The sequence below is a fragment of the Tursiops truncatus genome, chromosome 3 (genome assembly GCF_011762595.2).
Source record: "Tursiops truncatus isolate mTurTru1 chromosome 3, mTurTru1.mat.Y, whole genome shotgun sequence".
NCBI classification, from domain to species: Eukaryota; Metazoa; Chordata; class Mammalia; order Artiodactyla; family Delphinidae; genus Tursiops; species Tursiops truncatus.
In genome coordinates, this window is record NC_047036.1 from 150,934,746 (window position 1) to 150,952,704 (window position 17,959).

Genomic DNA, 17,959 nt, shown 5'->3' on the forward strand with positions numbered 1-17,959 from the left:
AGGAGGTCTGGGCACACAAATAGAGAAGGAGATTTAGGATTTTTAAGAAGCTTACTGAGGAAAGCAACTAGGATGATAACATCATCAATCAGCCTAATAGTTCAACTCTAATTTACAGCTGATTACCCCTGCAATTAGGAGGAACTATTTAGTTCCTGTTTCTTTTTTTCTCCCACTTGGACCATTCCCCCATCGAACGATGAAAATTGTTTTGAAAAATTTGACAAAGAATTTGGCTTTAAATAAGGAATTCCATTTCTAGAAATCTAACTTAAAGAGATATTTGGTCCAGATAAGTATGTAAGTATAAGAATACTTGAAACTGCAGTATGATGTTGTAAACATCCTAAGTGTTCATTATTAGGTAGTTGAATAAATTATAAAATAATGTAATACTTTGCTCATTAAACATTAGGTATTCATACAAATTCTACTGATAGCTATTGAAAAAGATGAACAGCCCAGGAGAAAAAAAATAGTGAATGTGTATGAACAATTTCAAGAAAAAAACTACAAATGGCCAATGAAATTTTTTTAAGTATCTCAACTTCATTCATAATAAACTAAATGCAAATCAGAACAAGATACCAATTTTAATGTATTTGATTGGCAACAACTAAAATTTTTGATAACCAATGCTTGTGGAAGTTTCAGAAACAAGCACTCAAACACTTTTGTTGGCAGGTTATTTGGTGCAAACTTTCTGGATAATAATTTGGTAAATTTCCATCAAAATGTAAAACACATATATCCTTTAACCCAGTCCTCAATGCTTAGGATTTTCTCTGTAGATATGCTGATAAGACTTAAGATAAGTACATAGATATTCTTGCAACACTGTTCTACCAGTAGGAGTAAACTCTAAACCACACAACAAACAAGCAAAACCCTAGGAACATCCAAAATTACCATGATAGGGAACTAATTAAATAAATTGTGGCACATTCTAACAAATGACTTTTTATGCAGCTCAGAAATATATGCATTATGTTATATTATATTATATTATATTATAATATATATTTTTTATACCTTGCAGTTAGGGAACTATCCCCATAACATATTAAATGAAAAAGCAAAGTAAATAACTGTGTATACTATGATCTTTTGTGTTAAAAACAGACAAAAAGGAGATAGAAAGATAGAAATAAGTATATATAAATACGTTTGTATGTTTTGAAGGATTCACAAGAAACTAAGAAAGGCATTTTAGCCTTGGGAAGATGAACAAGGAAAGGGAGGGTGGCTCTCAACATTCACTTTTTATTTGGTAACTTTTCGTAGCATGAATTTTCTAATCTCATAGATTTGTTTCTTTTAATTTAACAAACTGTTCCCTACAGGCTATCAGGGATGGGAGAATGTTTGCTTCTTTGTGCTTTTCTATAAAATAAGAGCAAATCTCATACTATTTTAAAAATATTATCATGAGTCAAAAAATGGATATTGTAGATCTATATCCGCTGACAGAGAAAACTGTAAGGACTTTTTTTTTTAATTTAAGAAAGCCCAATTGCAGTACAATGTGCATACTATGATCCCATTTATATAAAATTGTATGTTGGCACCTGTGGGTATTGACATTAAGAAATGTCTGGAAAGATATTATCAAAGTGCAATGTTATTACACATTCTGTTTTGTAACCATTCTAAATTGCCTTAATTTTCTCAAAATGAGGATGCATCATCTTTGAACACAGTAACACAAAATTTTAATATAAACTCTGACATCTATTTGATATCTCAGCAAACTAGAAGCTGGAATGGAAACAAGGAAAGGATAAGAAAATGATTTAAATAAAGTTATGCACACTGAGAGGCTGCCTACTAAAGCAGTCCAGTGCAAAATCGAGGAGTGACCCAAAACTGGGAGTTTATACCTAGAATCCAGCAAGGGGAACAGAGTGTTCCCTAGGCAGGAGAGAAACCTGAGCTGGACAGCTTTAGCATAAACAAAAGTGGGTCTGCAGGCACTGACTTGCCACAATGAAAAAAATAAAAATAAAAAAACCTTTTAAAGATGTATATCCACTAAAAAAGTCCCCATTAATAAGTAAGGAAGCCCTGTTGCTTAGAACATTTTTACTGCAAATCATGGTTTCAAATCTCCATACTAAAGCAGACATGCTTTTTGGATAAAGCTGAAAATACATGTCATTTTGAATAAGTACATATGAATATAGGTAAATGTTAAAAAAAAAAACAAACTCTAGAGGGGTAAACACAGCAGCACTGAAGAGGAGGAACCAGAATCAGGATGGAGGAGGTGGTCAAAGAGGCCACCTTGTCTATAACGTTTGAATTTTTTAATAAAAGGAAAGTATTCACATATTTTTATTGTGGTTAAAATATACATAAAATTTACATTACAGCCATTTTTAATGTTCAATTCAGTGGCACAGTACGGTCACAATATTATGCAACCATCAGCACTCTCAACTTCTAGAACTTTTTCATCATCCCAAATAGAAACTCTGTACCCATTAAATAACTCCCCATTTCCCTTCCCCCAACCCCTGATAACCTCTATTTTTCTGTCTCTATGAATTTACCTATTCTAGGTAACTTACGTAAGTAGAATCATAAAATATTTGTCTCTTTGTGACTGGCTTATTATATTTAGCATAGTTTCCTAAACTTTCATCCATGGTGTAGCATATGTCATAATTTCCATCCTTTTTAAGGCTGAATAGAATTCCACTGTGTGGATATACCATTCATCTGCTGATGAATCCTTGGGTGATTTCTACCTTTGGCTATTATGAATAATGCTCTGTAGATTGGTGGATAAGTATCTGTTTGAGTCCCTGCTCTCAAGGCTTTTGGGAAAATACCTAGGAGTCAAATTGCTGGATCATATGGTAATTCTAACTTTTTGAGGAACTGCCAAACTGTTCTCCCCAGCAGCTGCACCATTTTACATTCCCACCAGCAATGCATGAGGGTTCCAATTTCTCCACATCCTTGCCAAAACTTGTTTTTCCCTTTTTTTTTCTAATAATAAGCCACCCTATGGGTGTGAAATGTTATCTCATTGTGGTTTTGATTTGCATTTGCACATTTTTTTCATGTACTATAAATGTTTAATTAAAAATTATTTTAGAAGAAGAAAGTAAGGGATCAGGATTTGTTTTCTTCATTCACAAGCAAGGGATACCTTCTTCACTGCTAAGCTCTGTGATAGAGGCCAGGGCTGTCCTGCTCACAGTTGCATCCCCAGCCCCTAACAAGGTGCCTGGTACCTAGTAGGCACTCATTAAATAGAGTATCCATTTGAGGAATAAATGACTGCATTATCCTCCCAATTTATGTATGAGTTGAGGGGAATAAGTCTATGAAGAAGTGTCACCTTGAAAAATATACATGCAAATATTATTCAGCCATAAAAAAAAGGAAATCCTACCATTTGTGGCCATATGGTTAGATCTTGAGGGCATTTTCCCAAGTGAAATAATTCAGACAGAGAAAGACAAATACTATATGATCTCACTCATACGTGAATCTAGAAACGCAAAACTCAGAGAAAACGAGAGTAGAATGGTGGTTACCAGGGTCTGGGGGTTGGTGGGGGGAATGGGAAGATGTTGGTCAAAGGGTACAAACTTTCAGTTATAAGATGAATAAGTTCCAGGGATCTAATGTACAGCATGATGACTATAGATAATAATACTGTATTATATACTTAAATGTTGCTTTACTGTTCTCACCATAACAACAACAACAAAATGGTAATTATGTGAGATAAAGGATGTATTAACTAACCTTATTGTGGTAAACATTTCCCAATATATACATATATAAAAACATCACACTGGGCTTCCCTGGTGGCGCAGTGGTTGGGAGTCCGCCTGCCAATGCAGGGGACGCGGGTTCGTGCCCCGGTCCGGGAAGATCCCACATGCCGCGGAGTGGCTGGGCCCGTGAGCCATGGCCGCTGAGCCTGCGCGTCCGGAGCCTGTGCTCCGCAATGGGAGAGGCCACAACAGTGACAGGCCCGCGTACCGCAAAAAAAAAAAACAAAAAAACAAAAAAAAACATCACACTGTACACCTAATACTTACACAATGTTATATGTCAATTATATCTCAATAAATCTGGAAAAAATAATATAAGTCATCCAGAGGAAAAAGAAAAATACACATACATACTAATTTCTGAAAAAAACATCATCATAAACTTGGGAAGTCTTGGGTAGCAGCCTGTTTCAAGACAGATGCAGGATGGCCAAGAAAACATAAGTGACACTACTTAATGGTTTTAAGAAAGGCAACTTCGGGGTGGTATTCATCCATCTGGGTTGCCAGATAAGGACAAGGAACTTTTCAAGTGTATTCATATTATACAACCAGGGACCCTATATTTCCTGAGTTTCAGGCAGGATGGCTGATGAGAAAGATATATACAATCGGAACACTGTTGTACCCCTGAAGTCTTATCACTATTTGTGTGTTTGAAAGTCAGTTACTAATATTAATCACTTTATCATAAATTCTGCAACAGAAGTAGATATTTGAATTTTTTTCCAATTTGTTCATAAATCCATGAATGAACATTACTTATTGTAGATGGCAACCATCGATTGCTTTTCTCTAGCTAAAGAGGATGGAGGCCATTCATCTTGTTCTCCCATTCCCTTCCCACAAGTTTAAAGTGCAGTAAACTACTCCTCTCTCCACTCCCCAAGCTGAGAACTTGTCTGAAAGTCACGGAACTATTGCCCTGCATGAGCCCCTGATGTCCCTAGGGGTGAAGGAAGGGAGGAGAGAGCTAGTTGATGCTAAGAGAAGAGCACCAAGATGGGAGCTGCCTGCATTCCCTTCCTCCTTGAGTTATGCACGTAAATTCTCCATGGGTGAGTCAACTGGAGAGTACAGAAGGTGGCTGAGGCTTAAGGCCCTTGCTGGCACTCCCCAAGAAGCCCCTCCAGACAAAGATCCCCTAACAACAAAAGGCTATATGTTAGACTGCCCCTGGCAGGGACTGGTGGGGATGTCTGGGAGAAAGGGTTTAGATTGACCTCTCCTACATTAGAGAGTGCACAAGGGAGGCCCCAGAGAGCAACAATGTGCCCATTCCAAGTAAGAGAGCTGGCATCCGGACTCCTGACACATTGGGAGAACCGTTACTGAAGTAGCAACAACCAGAAGAAAAAGAACAGATAACTCTTCATGGACAGTCTTGCAGAGAACATTCTTTCTCCCTCCTCCTCATCCTTACTTAGGAGCAGAGCCAAGCAGAAAGAAAGGGAGTGACATTACCACTCCCTCCACTAAGAACTGTTGTAGCCACAAGTCCACCTGCACCAGGAGAACGGGAAGAGCTATGAATTAAATAAGAGATTAAAGATTTTAAACGGGCAGGCCTAAGTCATAATACTTGGAATGGGACTGTATTAGTTACTGAAAGTGACTGCAATTATGGGACCAGAGTAGAATATTCTTAAGGGAATCCGTTCAACAGAGTTAAGTGAATTTCTAAAGACAGTGGTAATGGTTATAGGGGAAACAAATTAAATCGCTTCATATTTATATCTCACAAGTGAAGACTTTACAAACTGGCTATATACTTATCATAATCTATAATTATTTACTAGTTTATTGTCTTCCCCATAAACTATAAGCACCATGGATCAGAGACCATGTCTATGTTGTTCACTATTGTATCCCTCAAGTACGGCATACATGCTCAACAATAATTTGATGAATGTAGATTCCTTATCTTTTAAAGATACAAACTGAAATGTCTGCAGAATAAACAATGTGATGTCTGATATTTACCTTAAAATAATTCAGGAAGGTAGAGGTGAGACAGTGCATGGGAATATAAACAGAACAAAATTGATAATTCTTAAAGCTGGATGATGGGTACACGGGGTTCATTATAATCTCTTTTGTTTAAGTTTTTAAAATAGTGGTAGGGCCTCCCTGGTGGCGCAGTGGTTGAGAGTCCGCCTGCCGATGCGGGGAACACGGGTTCGTGCCCCGGTCCGGGAGGATCCCACATGCTGCGGAGTGGCTGGGCCCGTGAGCCATGGCCGCTGAGCCTGCGCATCCGGAGTCTGTGCTCCGCAACGGGAGAGGTCACAGCAGTGAGAGGCCCGTATACCGCAAAAAAAAAAAAAAAAAAAAAAAAAAAAAAAAAAAAAAATAGTGGTAAAATTATAATTGTTTCTTAATTTTTTTCTCAACATAATATAAAAACATCTAAATATACATAAAAGGTAAAAGTGAACACCCATATAACGACCATGTATTTGACAATGTTAATGTTTTATTATATTTATTTACCCACATCTATCTTTCTATACATTTATCCATCTTATTTTTGATGCATTTCAAAGTAATTTGCAGACTTCATTACACTTCACTCCTTAACACTATAGCATGCATATCATAAACCTCAAAAATTTTTACCATTTCTTTTTTTTAAGGTAAAATTTACTTACAGTGAAATCATATATTTACTATATGTAAACATATCATATATTTACTATATAAAATAACATTAATATAATCTACACAAAATACATATTATTTATATTTGTCCTTACATTTAGAAGTTCATAGCATGTTATGTTTGTGTTCTTCCAAAATTCATATGGTGAAACTCTAACCCCACAATGTAATGGTATCTGGAGATGTGGTCTTTGGAAGGTAATTAAGGTTAGATTAGAGTAGGGCATGAGGGCATGAGGGTATCCTCATGATAGGATTAGTGCCCTTATAAGAAGGCCATTAATCCTCACCCTCACCCTCACCCTCTCCCTGCATGCACCCACTGGGGAAAGGCCATTTAAAGTTATACTGAGAAATCTGCAACCCAAGGAAAGAGTCTTCACTGGGAACTGAATTGGTCAGCACCTTAATCTTGGAATTCCCAGCCTCCAGGACCATGAGAAAATAAATTTCTGTTGTTTAAGCCACCAGTCTATGGTATTTTGTCATGGCAACCTGAGCACACGAAGGCATAGTGTTATTAGGAAGCCACTGAAGGGGTTCATTACATACTTTCTTAAAGAGCACTCTGGCTGAGTGTGGAGGAAGGAATGAAATAGGACAAGAATAGGTTCAGGAAGACTGGATAGGAGACTATGACTACTGACTAGACTAGAGGTGATCTTAGCTTGCCTAGAATCATAAGAGCAGAGACCAAAAGAAGCAAGTGAGTACAAGAAATATTTAGGGGGTAAAAGAGACAGGATTTGTTGAGAGCATAAAGCTGTGCCATTGCTGGCTGGTAGTACCACCAGTCACTAAAGTAGGGAACACAGAGAAGAAGCAGGCTTTATTTTTGGAGGGCCAGGTAGGGGGATGGAGGTTGAGTTCAGTTTTGGACATATTCAACTTGAGATGCCTATGAGGTTCAACAGACATTTGGATATATATATCCGGAGCTTTGAGGACAGGGCTGGGCTGGGGATAAACATATGGGGGTCACCAGCATAAAAATTATCATTAAAGCATGGAAACGATTGAGATTGTGTAGGGAGAAGTATGGGAAGGTCATGAGGAACACCATGATTTAAGGAGTGAGTTAGAGGAGCAGGAGTCAGCTAAGAATGAAAAGAAGTGGCAACAAAGGTGCTGAGCCACAGAAGCCCAAAAAAGAAGTTAAATAAACTAAATGTTTAATGGCATTTGGTGAAGACAAACAACTTAATGAATCCCTTCACAACAAGGATGATTTCAAACATACCACCAGAACATCTGAAATCTGTTGGCCATTGATCTGAGGTTTTCAATGCGTGGTCCCCACAAGAGCAGCATCAACATCACCTGGGAACCTGTTAGAAATGAAAACTGGGTGGCCCCACCTCATAAACCTACTAAGTCAGAAACCCTGGGGTGTGGCCCAGCAATCTGTGTTTTAACAAGCCTTCTGGGTGATTCTGATGCTCACTAAAGTTTGAGAATCGCTGCTCTAAGCAGTGCTTAGATAGCACCTGACAACCATTCCTTTAGGAACCAATCCCCTTTCCGATAAACACATTTTCCTTTAGCTCTGTTAATACATTCTGCCAAATTGCTAGAGCCTGGGCAGCAAGATTTGGTCAATACCCCATTTACTGTAAAACAGATCCTATCCTGATTTTAACGGTCCTGCTCAACAACCAACTACCTACCGCTTCTCCCTCCACTGGGTGTATCTTTTTTGCTTATTCATAACATCTAAATATTTATAATGTCTGCTCCTTCATCGCTTCTCTTTGTGCATTTTTTTCAGTCTCTGATCCTGCTACCAACTGAACAAATCTCTAAATCTCAGTTTAAATTCCTGAGTGACATATATTGTTGGTGAAACCGCAAATTGGTACAATTTAGTAATTTGGCATCATTTATCAGAACAGAAACAGCGCCTTCGACCTAGTAATTCCACTTCTAGGAAATGATCCTACAAAGGTACTTGCACGTGTGCAGAAAAGGGACGCTCTTCGGGTGAGTATGTCGAGGCTGTCTGGGTCAGAGAGGCCTGTTCACACCTCACTTCACACTTGAGTCAGAAGCAGCAGGGGAAGCCCTCACAGCCTCAGCGTCCCGCACGGCCGTCCCCAACACCGGCCCAAGCCGGCTGCGACTTGATCTTCTCTCGCTTTCCGGGAAGGGAGAACGAGTGCCACCGCCAAAAACCGTGACCGCGGCCCTACCGGCCGCTAGCCGCCCGCCGCCTGCCGCCCGCCGCCAGCCGCCAGGAGGCGGTGCTCCGGAGGGGCGGGAAGGGGCCGACGGGGCGGGGATCGGGGCGGGGCAGTCGGGGTGATGGCCCCGGTTGTCGTCGCCGTCGCCGCCGCCGCCTCAGCAGCAGTAACCGAAGTCAACGCCGCCGCTGCCGCCTCCCGGGTTGCCGGCCGTCCGCGCGCTGGCTCGGCCGGGACCCGCAGCCATGGAGGACTTCATCGTGATCTCGGACGACAGCGGCTCCGAGAGCTCCGGGGGGACCCGCTCGGGCCGGGCGCGGAGGCTCCGCCGGGCCCTGTCCCGAACCACCGGCGCGCTGCCCCGCCGGACCGTGGTGAGTGAGCGAGCCGCCGCTTCTCGAGCCCCGCCGCGACCGGAGCGCCGCCTCCGCTCGGGCCACCCTCTGCCCGGCCCGCTGGCTCCGGCGGCCCCGCCGCCCTCCCCTGGGCGCCTCACAGCTGCAACCGCTTCCCTCCTTGCCGCCTTCCTGTCGTGTTCTACCCTGAGGAGTGCGGCTGGCCCGGGTCGGGAGGCCGGGCCTCCCGGGCTCCGCACTCAAGCCCGAGCGGGCTGAGGCTGGAGAGTGGCCGCCGAGCACATGGACGAGGTCCGGGTGCGGGGGGTGCAGGAGCCCACAGCGGGCGGCGGTCTCAGGCCGGGCCGTGCGCTTCCCCGAGCCTTGGCGGGGGTGGCGGCCGGGGGGCCCGGGGGCACGCAGGGTCCTAGGGGTAGTCCCGGACCTCCAGGCGGGGACGCGGGAGCGTGTAATTGTTTGGCTTGTGGTGGGTACAGATGTATGCAGGGAGGTAACAGGAGCCCGGGCGGGGAGGGAGGGAAGCTGGGGCCTGGGCCAGATGGTGGCCGCGCTCCAGGGCCTGGCAGCCGAGCGAGGGGCCCGATTTTGGAGTTGTGCAGGAGGGCCGTTTATTTCTCTTAGGAAACATTTACCAGGCTCTAAAGGAATAAGGAGGGAAACATCTTGCACGATTTCTTTTTCCCTCAGGCTCTTTGTCCTTCCTAAGGTAGTGAATAAAACATCTATGGTCCCTGCCTTTCTAGAATTCTCCACAGATATTTATTGAAGCCCTACTATGGGCCTGATGTTCTAAGAGCTGGGGATGCGATGGAGAACACAACATTTGCGGCTTCTGTCATAGAAGGTGATATAATCAACAAGTGACTATTGAGTACTCAAGGGATGGGAGGTGGGCAAGGTTTTCTATCAGGAGACTCCCAGCATCAGACTTCCAACAATCTTCCCAGCCTCCCAAAGCCACACCCCAGAAATAACAGAACTGTCACACTGATGTTATTTGTAAACCCCTTTCTTCCTTTGCAAATACTTCATCAAGACAAATCTAGCTTCTGCTTCTCCAATCCCCTTCCCATTGTTTGTAGTCCCTAAGCCTCCACTGTGAGCCACTTCAGGTATAGTGCTAAACCTAGGAGGTCACTGTAGAATAAATGGCATGCAAAACCAATTAACTTATAGTGCTATGTTGCCATGATTCAAGCAAGAGGGATCCTCAATAAATTTCAGTAAAGAATTTAGATGAGATGGACAGACAAAAGATTTTCAAGGTAAAAGTGACCCAACTTGGGAAGTGAATGGATGTCCCTAGTGCTGTGACAGTGTGGGGGACATACTAGATCCACAATAAATATTTGTTGGATGAAAGAATGGTTGACGGAATGGGAGAGCGAGCAGTTCAGATGGATGTTTGACGATGAGAGCAAATACAGTAGGAGCAGGCTTGGGGTGGAGGGAATGCTGCATTCAGTTTGAACGACAGAGGACTTGAACTCTGGAGAAAAGTCAGGACTGGAAAGATTTGGTAACCATCTAAACAGAAAGGAGCATCGAAGGTCTAATTGTGACCGAGATAATCAAGGGAAAGAATATAGAAAGAAAAGAGGTGGAAGAAAAAAATACTGCAGAATAACTCCCAACTGCATCTCCTCCCAGTTCCTCCTCTTTCCTATTCCTCCTTCTCTCAATCCCCCTTTAATTTGTCCTTCCTACTAACTTTGTCCTTTGCTCCCAAGTGGTATCCATCTTCCCTCATCCTGGGTCAGCTTCCTTCTTCAGGTGCCCAGATGTCATCCTTATCCCAGTCTGTCGCGTGTGTTGTGACCCTTCACACACATACATAGGGGCACTCTCAAACTGCCCCCCTCCCCTCCCTTGTGACCACCCAACCAAGCATTTTGATTTGGAGCTTTTCGAATTGAAGAGAAATGAAGGGCAAGTTCCAGAGTAGTACCCAGTGTAAATCTCGCTTCTCCAGAGACTTACTCCACCTTTCTAAAAACTCTGGGCTAGTTCTCCTTTTATCTTTCTTGCAAGTTAGATAAGGGTGGTATGATAACCACACAAAAGATCAGAGGCATTGAGAGAGCAAGGTTATAAAGCCTCAAGCGCCTTTGTCCAGCTTTTTCTCAAGGCCCTGAGGTCAGAGAAACCTCTGTTTAAATACGGAACTCGGAACTCCCCCGCCTCCCCCCCACCCCAACAGCTGTGTGAGCTTTGGCAAGTTCTGTCATCTCTCGCAGATTTTGCATTTGAGAACATTAATACCTACCTGGCAGGACCATTAGAAGGTTTTTAATGAAGCAATGCAAGAAAAATGCCAGCATAAATGATAGCTTTTGCTACACTTTGTGCTGTTTCTCAAGCTTGGGAAGCAATGAAATGAAAGAAACAAGTTTTGTAATTTTTTTTTCTTTTTTACAAATATTGACTGAGGGGAAACAACTTGCTTGAATTCAGGAAATCAGAAACCCATCTCCAATGCTGAAGTTGATGTTTCTGAACTTCTGGCTCTTAACCTGGGCTTTAGTCTTCAGTAAGTTGATGAAATGTGTCTGTGTTTTTTTATAATATTTATTGCTTTTTTCCCCCCTACTTATAAAAGCAGAACATATTCAGATAATTTTGGTTGCCCTAATTACAAAAAATTGAGAAATGTATATAGAAAAAAATTTAATTGCCCTTAATCTCGCTATCCAAAAATAACCAATGTTAACATTTTGAAGTATGCCTGGCTAAACTTTTATTTGTAAATACCAGTGTGCACTCATACATAGCCATGTGTCATCCCCATATATTTTTGCAAAAATGAAGTCTTGCTATACTTCATTGTTTTCAGTTTGCCTTTTCTTTTAATATACTTTTTATCTCTTTCTGCATCAATAAATACACATCACCAATATTTTTAATGTATTTCATTGTACAGATTTATAATTACATTTCTCTTTTCCTATAAATGGATATTATGCTGCCATTTCTAAATTTTCTCTATTATAAACAACTCAGAAATTTCCTCATAAATAATCTTTGTACCATTGTTTGTTTGTTTGTTTGTTTAGGATAAGTTCCTCTTAGAAGTGAGATTGCTGAGTCTAAAGGTATGCCCTCTTTGGAGGGCTTTTGATATATATTGTCATATTTCCTACAGAAATCGTGCACCAGTTATATTTTCACCGTACCCCTTTCTCCACTACCTAGTCAATATCTACCCCTAGATACTGTCAATTTATTGAGTATGTAAATATTTATTGAGCACTTACTATATGCCAGGCACTCTTGTAGTTGCTAAGAATATGGCTGTGTAACAAAACCAAGTCCCTGTTTTTGTGGAGATTTCACTTTAGTCAGAGGGAGACAAAGAATAAACAATCACATAAATGTCATGTCAGAGTGTTAGGAAGAAAAGTAAGGAATTTTTGTTCTTTTAATATTTGCTGATTTGATAGCCAGATTCTGTGAGCTGTCATGGTTTTAATTTTTTCTATGGTTGTGGATTGTGATTCATTCTCTCATTAAATACATATTGAGCACATGCTCTGACCTTGGGTACCAAAGGTGAACAGGATGACAATGGACCTACATTCTAGTGAGGAAATAAGAGCAATAAACTAACAAATAAGTGAACAATGTAATACAGAATAACTTGGGTGGGGTTGGGAGCGTTAGATTGCATCTGCAAAGAAGGCCTTTCTGAAGAGTTAATGTTTGATAAGAGAACAAAATGACAGATTTGTTATGAGAAGATCTTGGGGAATAAAGTAGCAGTAAAGGGTGCAGCAAAAACAGAGGCTTGAAATTTGGAAGGGGCATGACTAATTGGAAGAATCAAAAGGCCAGTGGGGCTAGAATGTGAGTGAAGGACAGAGTTGGAAGAGATGAGAAGTAGGTGAGCTAGGTTATATAGGACCTTCTAGACCACAGTAAGGAACTTGGATTTATTCTTATGTAATAAGAAATCTTTGAAGGGTTTTTAGCGGGGGGAAAACATGATCTGATTTACACTTTTAAATGGTGACTTTAGGGGCTTCCCTGGTGGCGCAGTGGTTGAGAGTCCGCCTGCCGATGCAGAGGACACGGGTTCATGCCCCGGTCCGGGAAGATCCCACATGCCACGTAACGGCTGGGCCCGTGAGCCATGGCCGCTGAGCCTGCGTGTCCGGAGCCTGTGCTCCGTGACAGGAGAGGCCACAAGAGTGAGAGGCCCACGTACCGCAAAAAAAAAATAAAGGTGACTTTAGCTACTGTGAGAAGAAAAGACTGTAAGGCAAGGTGACCATATAATTTGTCATCCAAATGGGGATTCTTTTGCAAATGAAAGGAGTTACTAACTGGACCGGGTATCAAGCAACAGGTGAAGACTAAACTGTCCCAAACAAACCAGCTTCACCTTACTATAAGGGGACAAAAGTGGATCAGGGAGATCAGTCTTGGAGGTTTCATTAGTAGTCCAGACCAGAGATAATTGTAGCTTTGTAGGTGGTGCAACTGGAAGACTGGAGAGATATGGAAGGCATTTATAAAGTAAATCCTGATCTTTGGATGTGGTTAATGAGGGAAAGGGAGAAATTAAAAATGATGCCCTGGTTTTGGCCTGAACAACTGGATGCAAGTTGGTGTCAGTCATTGAAGTGGGGAAGACTTGGGGAGGAACAGGGTTGGAGGAAAGATTCAAGATTTCTCTTTAAAAGGTGTTAAATTTAAGATACCTGTGGGAGAGCCAACTGGAGATGCAAGGTATAAGGTTTTTACTGAGTTTGGAAGCCAGGGGAGAAGTCCTGACTAGTTTGGTGTCATTAGCACATAAGTTGTAAAGTCATTGACCTAGAAGAGTTCATCTAGGTTGACAGTGTACAAGAGGAAGAGCATCCAGGATCTAGCCCTAGAGCATGCCACAGTGCCTGGCCCAGGGGAAGGCAAGGGGAGGAGGAGCAGCTAGTGAGGTTGGAGATCAGAGTGTGTGCTTGGCATGTAGGAGAGCTGGACGTCTTCCACGTTTATTGGAGATCTCTCTCTATATATGTATGTATGTGTGTATATATATATATATATATATATATATACACACACACATATACACACATAGGGTGTGTGCGTGAATTGCCTGTTCTTATCCTATTGGGTTTCTGTTTGTTTGTGTGTTTACTAATTTGTCAGTTTTACTCACATAGTAAAGACTTTTTATAGGTTGGATTGGGTCCTCCAAAAAGATGTGTTGAAGTCCCCACCACCACTACAGAATGTGACCTTATTTGAAAATCAAGTCATTGCAGATGTAATCAGTGAAGATGAGATCATAGAGTAGGGTGGACCCTTAGTCCGATATGACTAGTATCTTTATAAGAAGATGTGAAGACAGAGGGAGTTATGCAGCTGCAAATCAAGGAACACCAGGGATTGCTCATGACACCAGAAGCTAAGAGAAGGGCACAGAACAGATTCTCCCCTAGAGCCTTGGAGAGAACATGGTCCTGCAGACACCTTGATTTTGGACTTCTGAGCCTCCAGAACTGTGAGAGGATGTTGTTTTAAGCCAGCCAGTTTGTAGTAATTTGTACTAGGAAACTACCCCTGTGTCATACATGTTACATATTTTTCCCCACTTTTGATTTCTTTGGTTTTCTTTACAGAGGTTTTAAATTTTTACATAGTCAATTCTGTCACCCTTTTCCTTTATGATTTCTGTCTTTGTTGTCATACTTAGAAAGACTTTCCTCACTCCTAAGATTATAAATATTTTTTTTCATTAATCCACCTGGAATTAGTTTCAAAAAAAGAATAGAAAAAAAAAGAATAGAATGGTAATCTAATATTTTTCTCTCCAGATGGTTAGCTAGTTGTCCCAACATCATTTATTGAATTATCTGTCCTTTTTCCCTAGTGGTTTGAAATATTACCTTTATCAACTAATAACCTTCGTGTCTATTTGTGGACTTTGTATTTTGACCTTGTTGCATGCTGTTTTAATAATAAGCAGAGGAAACTTTTCATTGCTCTTCTTTTTTAGAATTTTTCTGGCTAGTTTTGCATATTTATTCTTTCAAATAACTTTAAAAATCACTTGATCAACTTCCAAATAATTTTTACTTTTAAAATTGGGATTGCACTAAATTTAGAAATCTGTAGTTTGTGATGTTTTATTTAATGACGTTTTACATTTTACATGTGTATTTGTGCATCTTTTTTCTTTATTTTTTTCTTTGTTTTATGTTGAGAAAGATATTTCCTGTCCTGAGATTATTTTCCTATTATTGTTCATTGACTATCTCATTTTTAACATTTATTTCTTTAATTCATCTGAAATGCTTTATATAGCATGAAGTATGCTTACCATTTTCCATATACTGTATTGCCTTATTTCTAAGACAACACTGAATCTAAGACTTGCTGTCAGTTTAAGAACAGCTTTTCAAGAAAAAAGAAACTACCGCATGAAATGTATATACTATTAGATGCATCCTGATTGCAGATGTATGAGGGAAACATTCTGGATATTAGAATTTATAATATATGATTTTAATCATTTTGTCTGGGAATCATTTCTTAAATAATATTTTTCTCCATTTATCTGAAACACATTTTTTATACCAGATTATTTTAAGCACTTGGATCTATTTCTGGGTTTTCTTTTATGTTTCATTGATTTGTGTATTCTCAATGTCAGAATTTGACTGTCTTATTTTTGTGGTTTGATAGTATTTTTTTTTTTTTTTGGTATCTATTCGAGCAAATACCTCTTCTCACCTTTTTTTTCCCCCAAAAGTTCATGTCTGTTGTGACCATTTAGTCGTCCAAGTGAATTTTAGAATCATCTTATCACGGATTGCATTAGATCAGCGTTTCTTTGGGCCAGATAATTCTTTGTTGTGGGAAGCTGTCCCGTGCACTGTGGAATGTTTAGTAGCATCTTTGGTCTCTACCCACTAGATGCCAGCCAGTAGCAGCAGCCCCTTCACTTGTGACTACCAAAAATGTCTCCAGATATTGCTAAATGTCTCCTGTGGGGGGCAAAATTGCCCCTGGTTCAGAACCACTACATTAGATTTATAAGTTAATTAAAGGAGTTTAATTTCTTAATAGTATTGTCTTCCTAATTGGAAGCACAGTTTAATTTTACAGGGCTTCCTTCTTGGCAGTAATAAAACTTTAAGACTTTCTTTGTTTGGGTTCTGTGCCTTTCTCATCAAGGAGCTGGTGTTTTGACTCAGAGTGACTGTTTGGTACATAGAACTGACCATGTTAATCATGGTGAGCATCACATAGTAAGAAAAGTTGGTATTTATGCCAGGCACCATGTTGAGTGCTTTGCACGGATTAACTCATGTAATCTTCACTGCAACCCTATGAGGTGTAGGTACTATTATTATCCCTATTTGATAGATGAGGAAACTGAGGTAGGTTCAACCAGGTGCTAACTGATAGAGCAGATTTACCACCACTAGTGTCAGTCTTGAAAATCCTGGGGTGAACTTGCAAACCTCTCACCATGTTTCCAAAGGAACATCCTCTGGGGATGCTGGAAATAGTTAAGTGGAAAAAAGCAAATTGCAAAGTATAATTCTATTTTTCAAATGTGTGTTTTTATCAGAATAGACTCACCAGTGTTTTTTAATCCAAAAATTATTTTTTAAACCCTATCATGTACTTTAAAAATACTTTTTAAATCACTTTCTCTTTCTCAACCCCTTCTCCCCAAAATTGCAAGTTCCCTGCTGGACACAGCCACATACTTAATGCGTCAAACATAATAGGTGCTCATTAATTATTTATTCAGGGAGAAACAGAATTCTTATTATTGGTTTTCTAAGGAATCCTTTCCTCCTTAGATAAGTTATGTCAAAATACCCTCTGCGATGGGAGAACCAGGGGATAAGTAATGGCTTCCAACCCAAGCTAATTTTTTATAAAGATTTTTGGAACTAAAACTATGGATATGTTTTAGAGTAGAAGGCAAAATTCACCTACATTTTTAATTTAAAACATCAGATGTCAAACTATTGATAATTTGGATCTTAAATCAAGGTCGGCTCCCATGTAAGCCTGCAGATCACTTGCCCCGTTCCCCCTTAACAGCTTTATTAAGATATAATTCCGGGCTTCCCTGGTGGCGCAGTGGTTGAGAGTCCGCCTGCCGATGAAGGGGACACGGGTTCGTGCCCCGGTCCGGGAAGATCTCACATGCCGCGGAGCGGCTGGGCCCGTGAGCCATGGCCGCTGAGCCTGCGCGTCCGGAGCCTGTGCTCCGCAATGGGAGAGGCCACAACAGTGAGAGGCCCGTGTACCCAAAAAAAAAAAAAAAAAAAAAGATATAATTCCATACCATACATAAAATTTGCCCTTAAAATTTCCTGAGTAGTTTAACAACCACCATTGTTTTAGATTTTAGAACATTTTCTTCACTCCAGAAGGAAACCCTATAGTCTCCAGTGGGTTCTCGGGGTTTTTTTTTAAGGTATACAATTTGTGTCATTTAAAAAATAAAATTTCCCCATTTTAAATTATAAAAATTATTTTAAAATTTTAAAGAGGCAAAAAACTCAGGACATCAGAAAGAATGCACCCCTGTCCATTCCCGCTCTCCAGAGATAACTAATAGTTTTCTCTGTGTATGTACACAAACATACCTAAATATCTAATTTTTTTCCCAGTGGAGTCATAGTAATTTTTTAAACCACTTAATATATTTTAGGCATTTAAAAAAAATATTGGTACCTCATTCAGACTATTGTCCACTTTGTTTACCATGGTATTCCCAGTGCATAACATGGTTCCTGGCACACAGTGAGTATTCATTCAATAAATATTTTATCAGCTGCATGTTATTCTCATATAAAAAATGCCATAATTTATGGCATTTAACCAGTCCCTTATTTTTATTTATTTATTTTAACATCTTTATTGGCATATAATTGCTTTACAATGTTGTGTTAGTTTCTGCTGCATAACAAAGTGAATCATCTATACATATACATATACC

The 17,959-nt window shown here is 40.4% G+C and overlaps 1 protein-coding gene across 6 annotated transcripts in view; it reads left to right on the plus strand.

Annotated features, from left to right (window-relative positions):
• The first annotated feature begins 8,760 nt into the window (after positions 1 to 8,760).
• Positions 8,761 to 17,959, plus strand: part of SIMC1 (SUMO interacting motifs containing 1) — a 97,519-nt gene continuing 88,320 nt past the window's right edge. For 3 of the 6 annotated variants that reach the window (XM_019942731.3, XM_019942734.3, XM_073802816.1), the window contains exon 1: positions 8,764 to 9,009. In XM_019942731.3, the coding sequence (XP_019798290.2) occupies positions 8,881 to 9,009 (129 nt within the window). In that variant the 5' untranslated portion in view covers positions 8,764 to 8,880. Of the gene's footprint in view, positions 9,010 to 17,959 lie in introns of all 6 variants that reach the window. The other 3 variants (XM_073802815.1, XM_019942733.3, XM_073802814.1) reach the window with 3 other exon arrangements.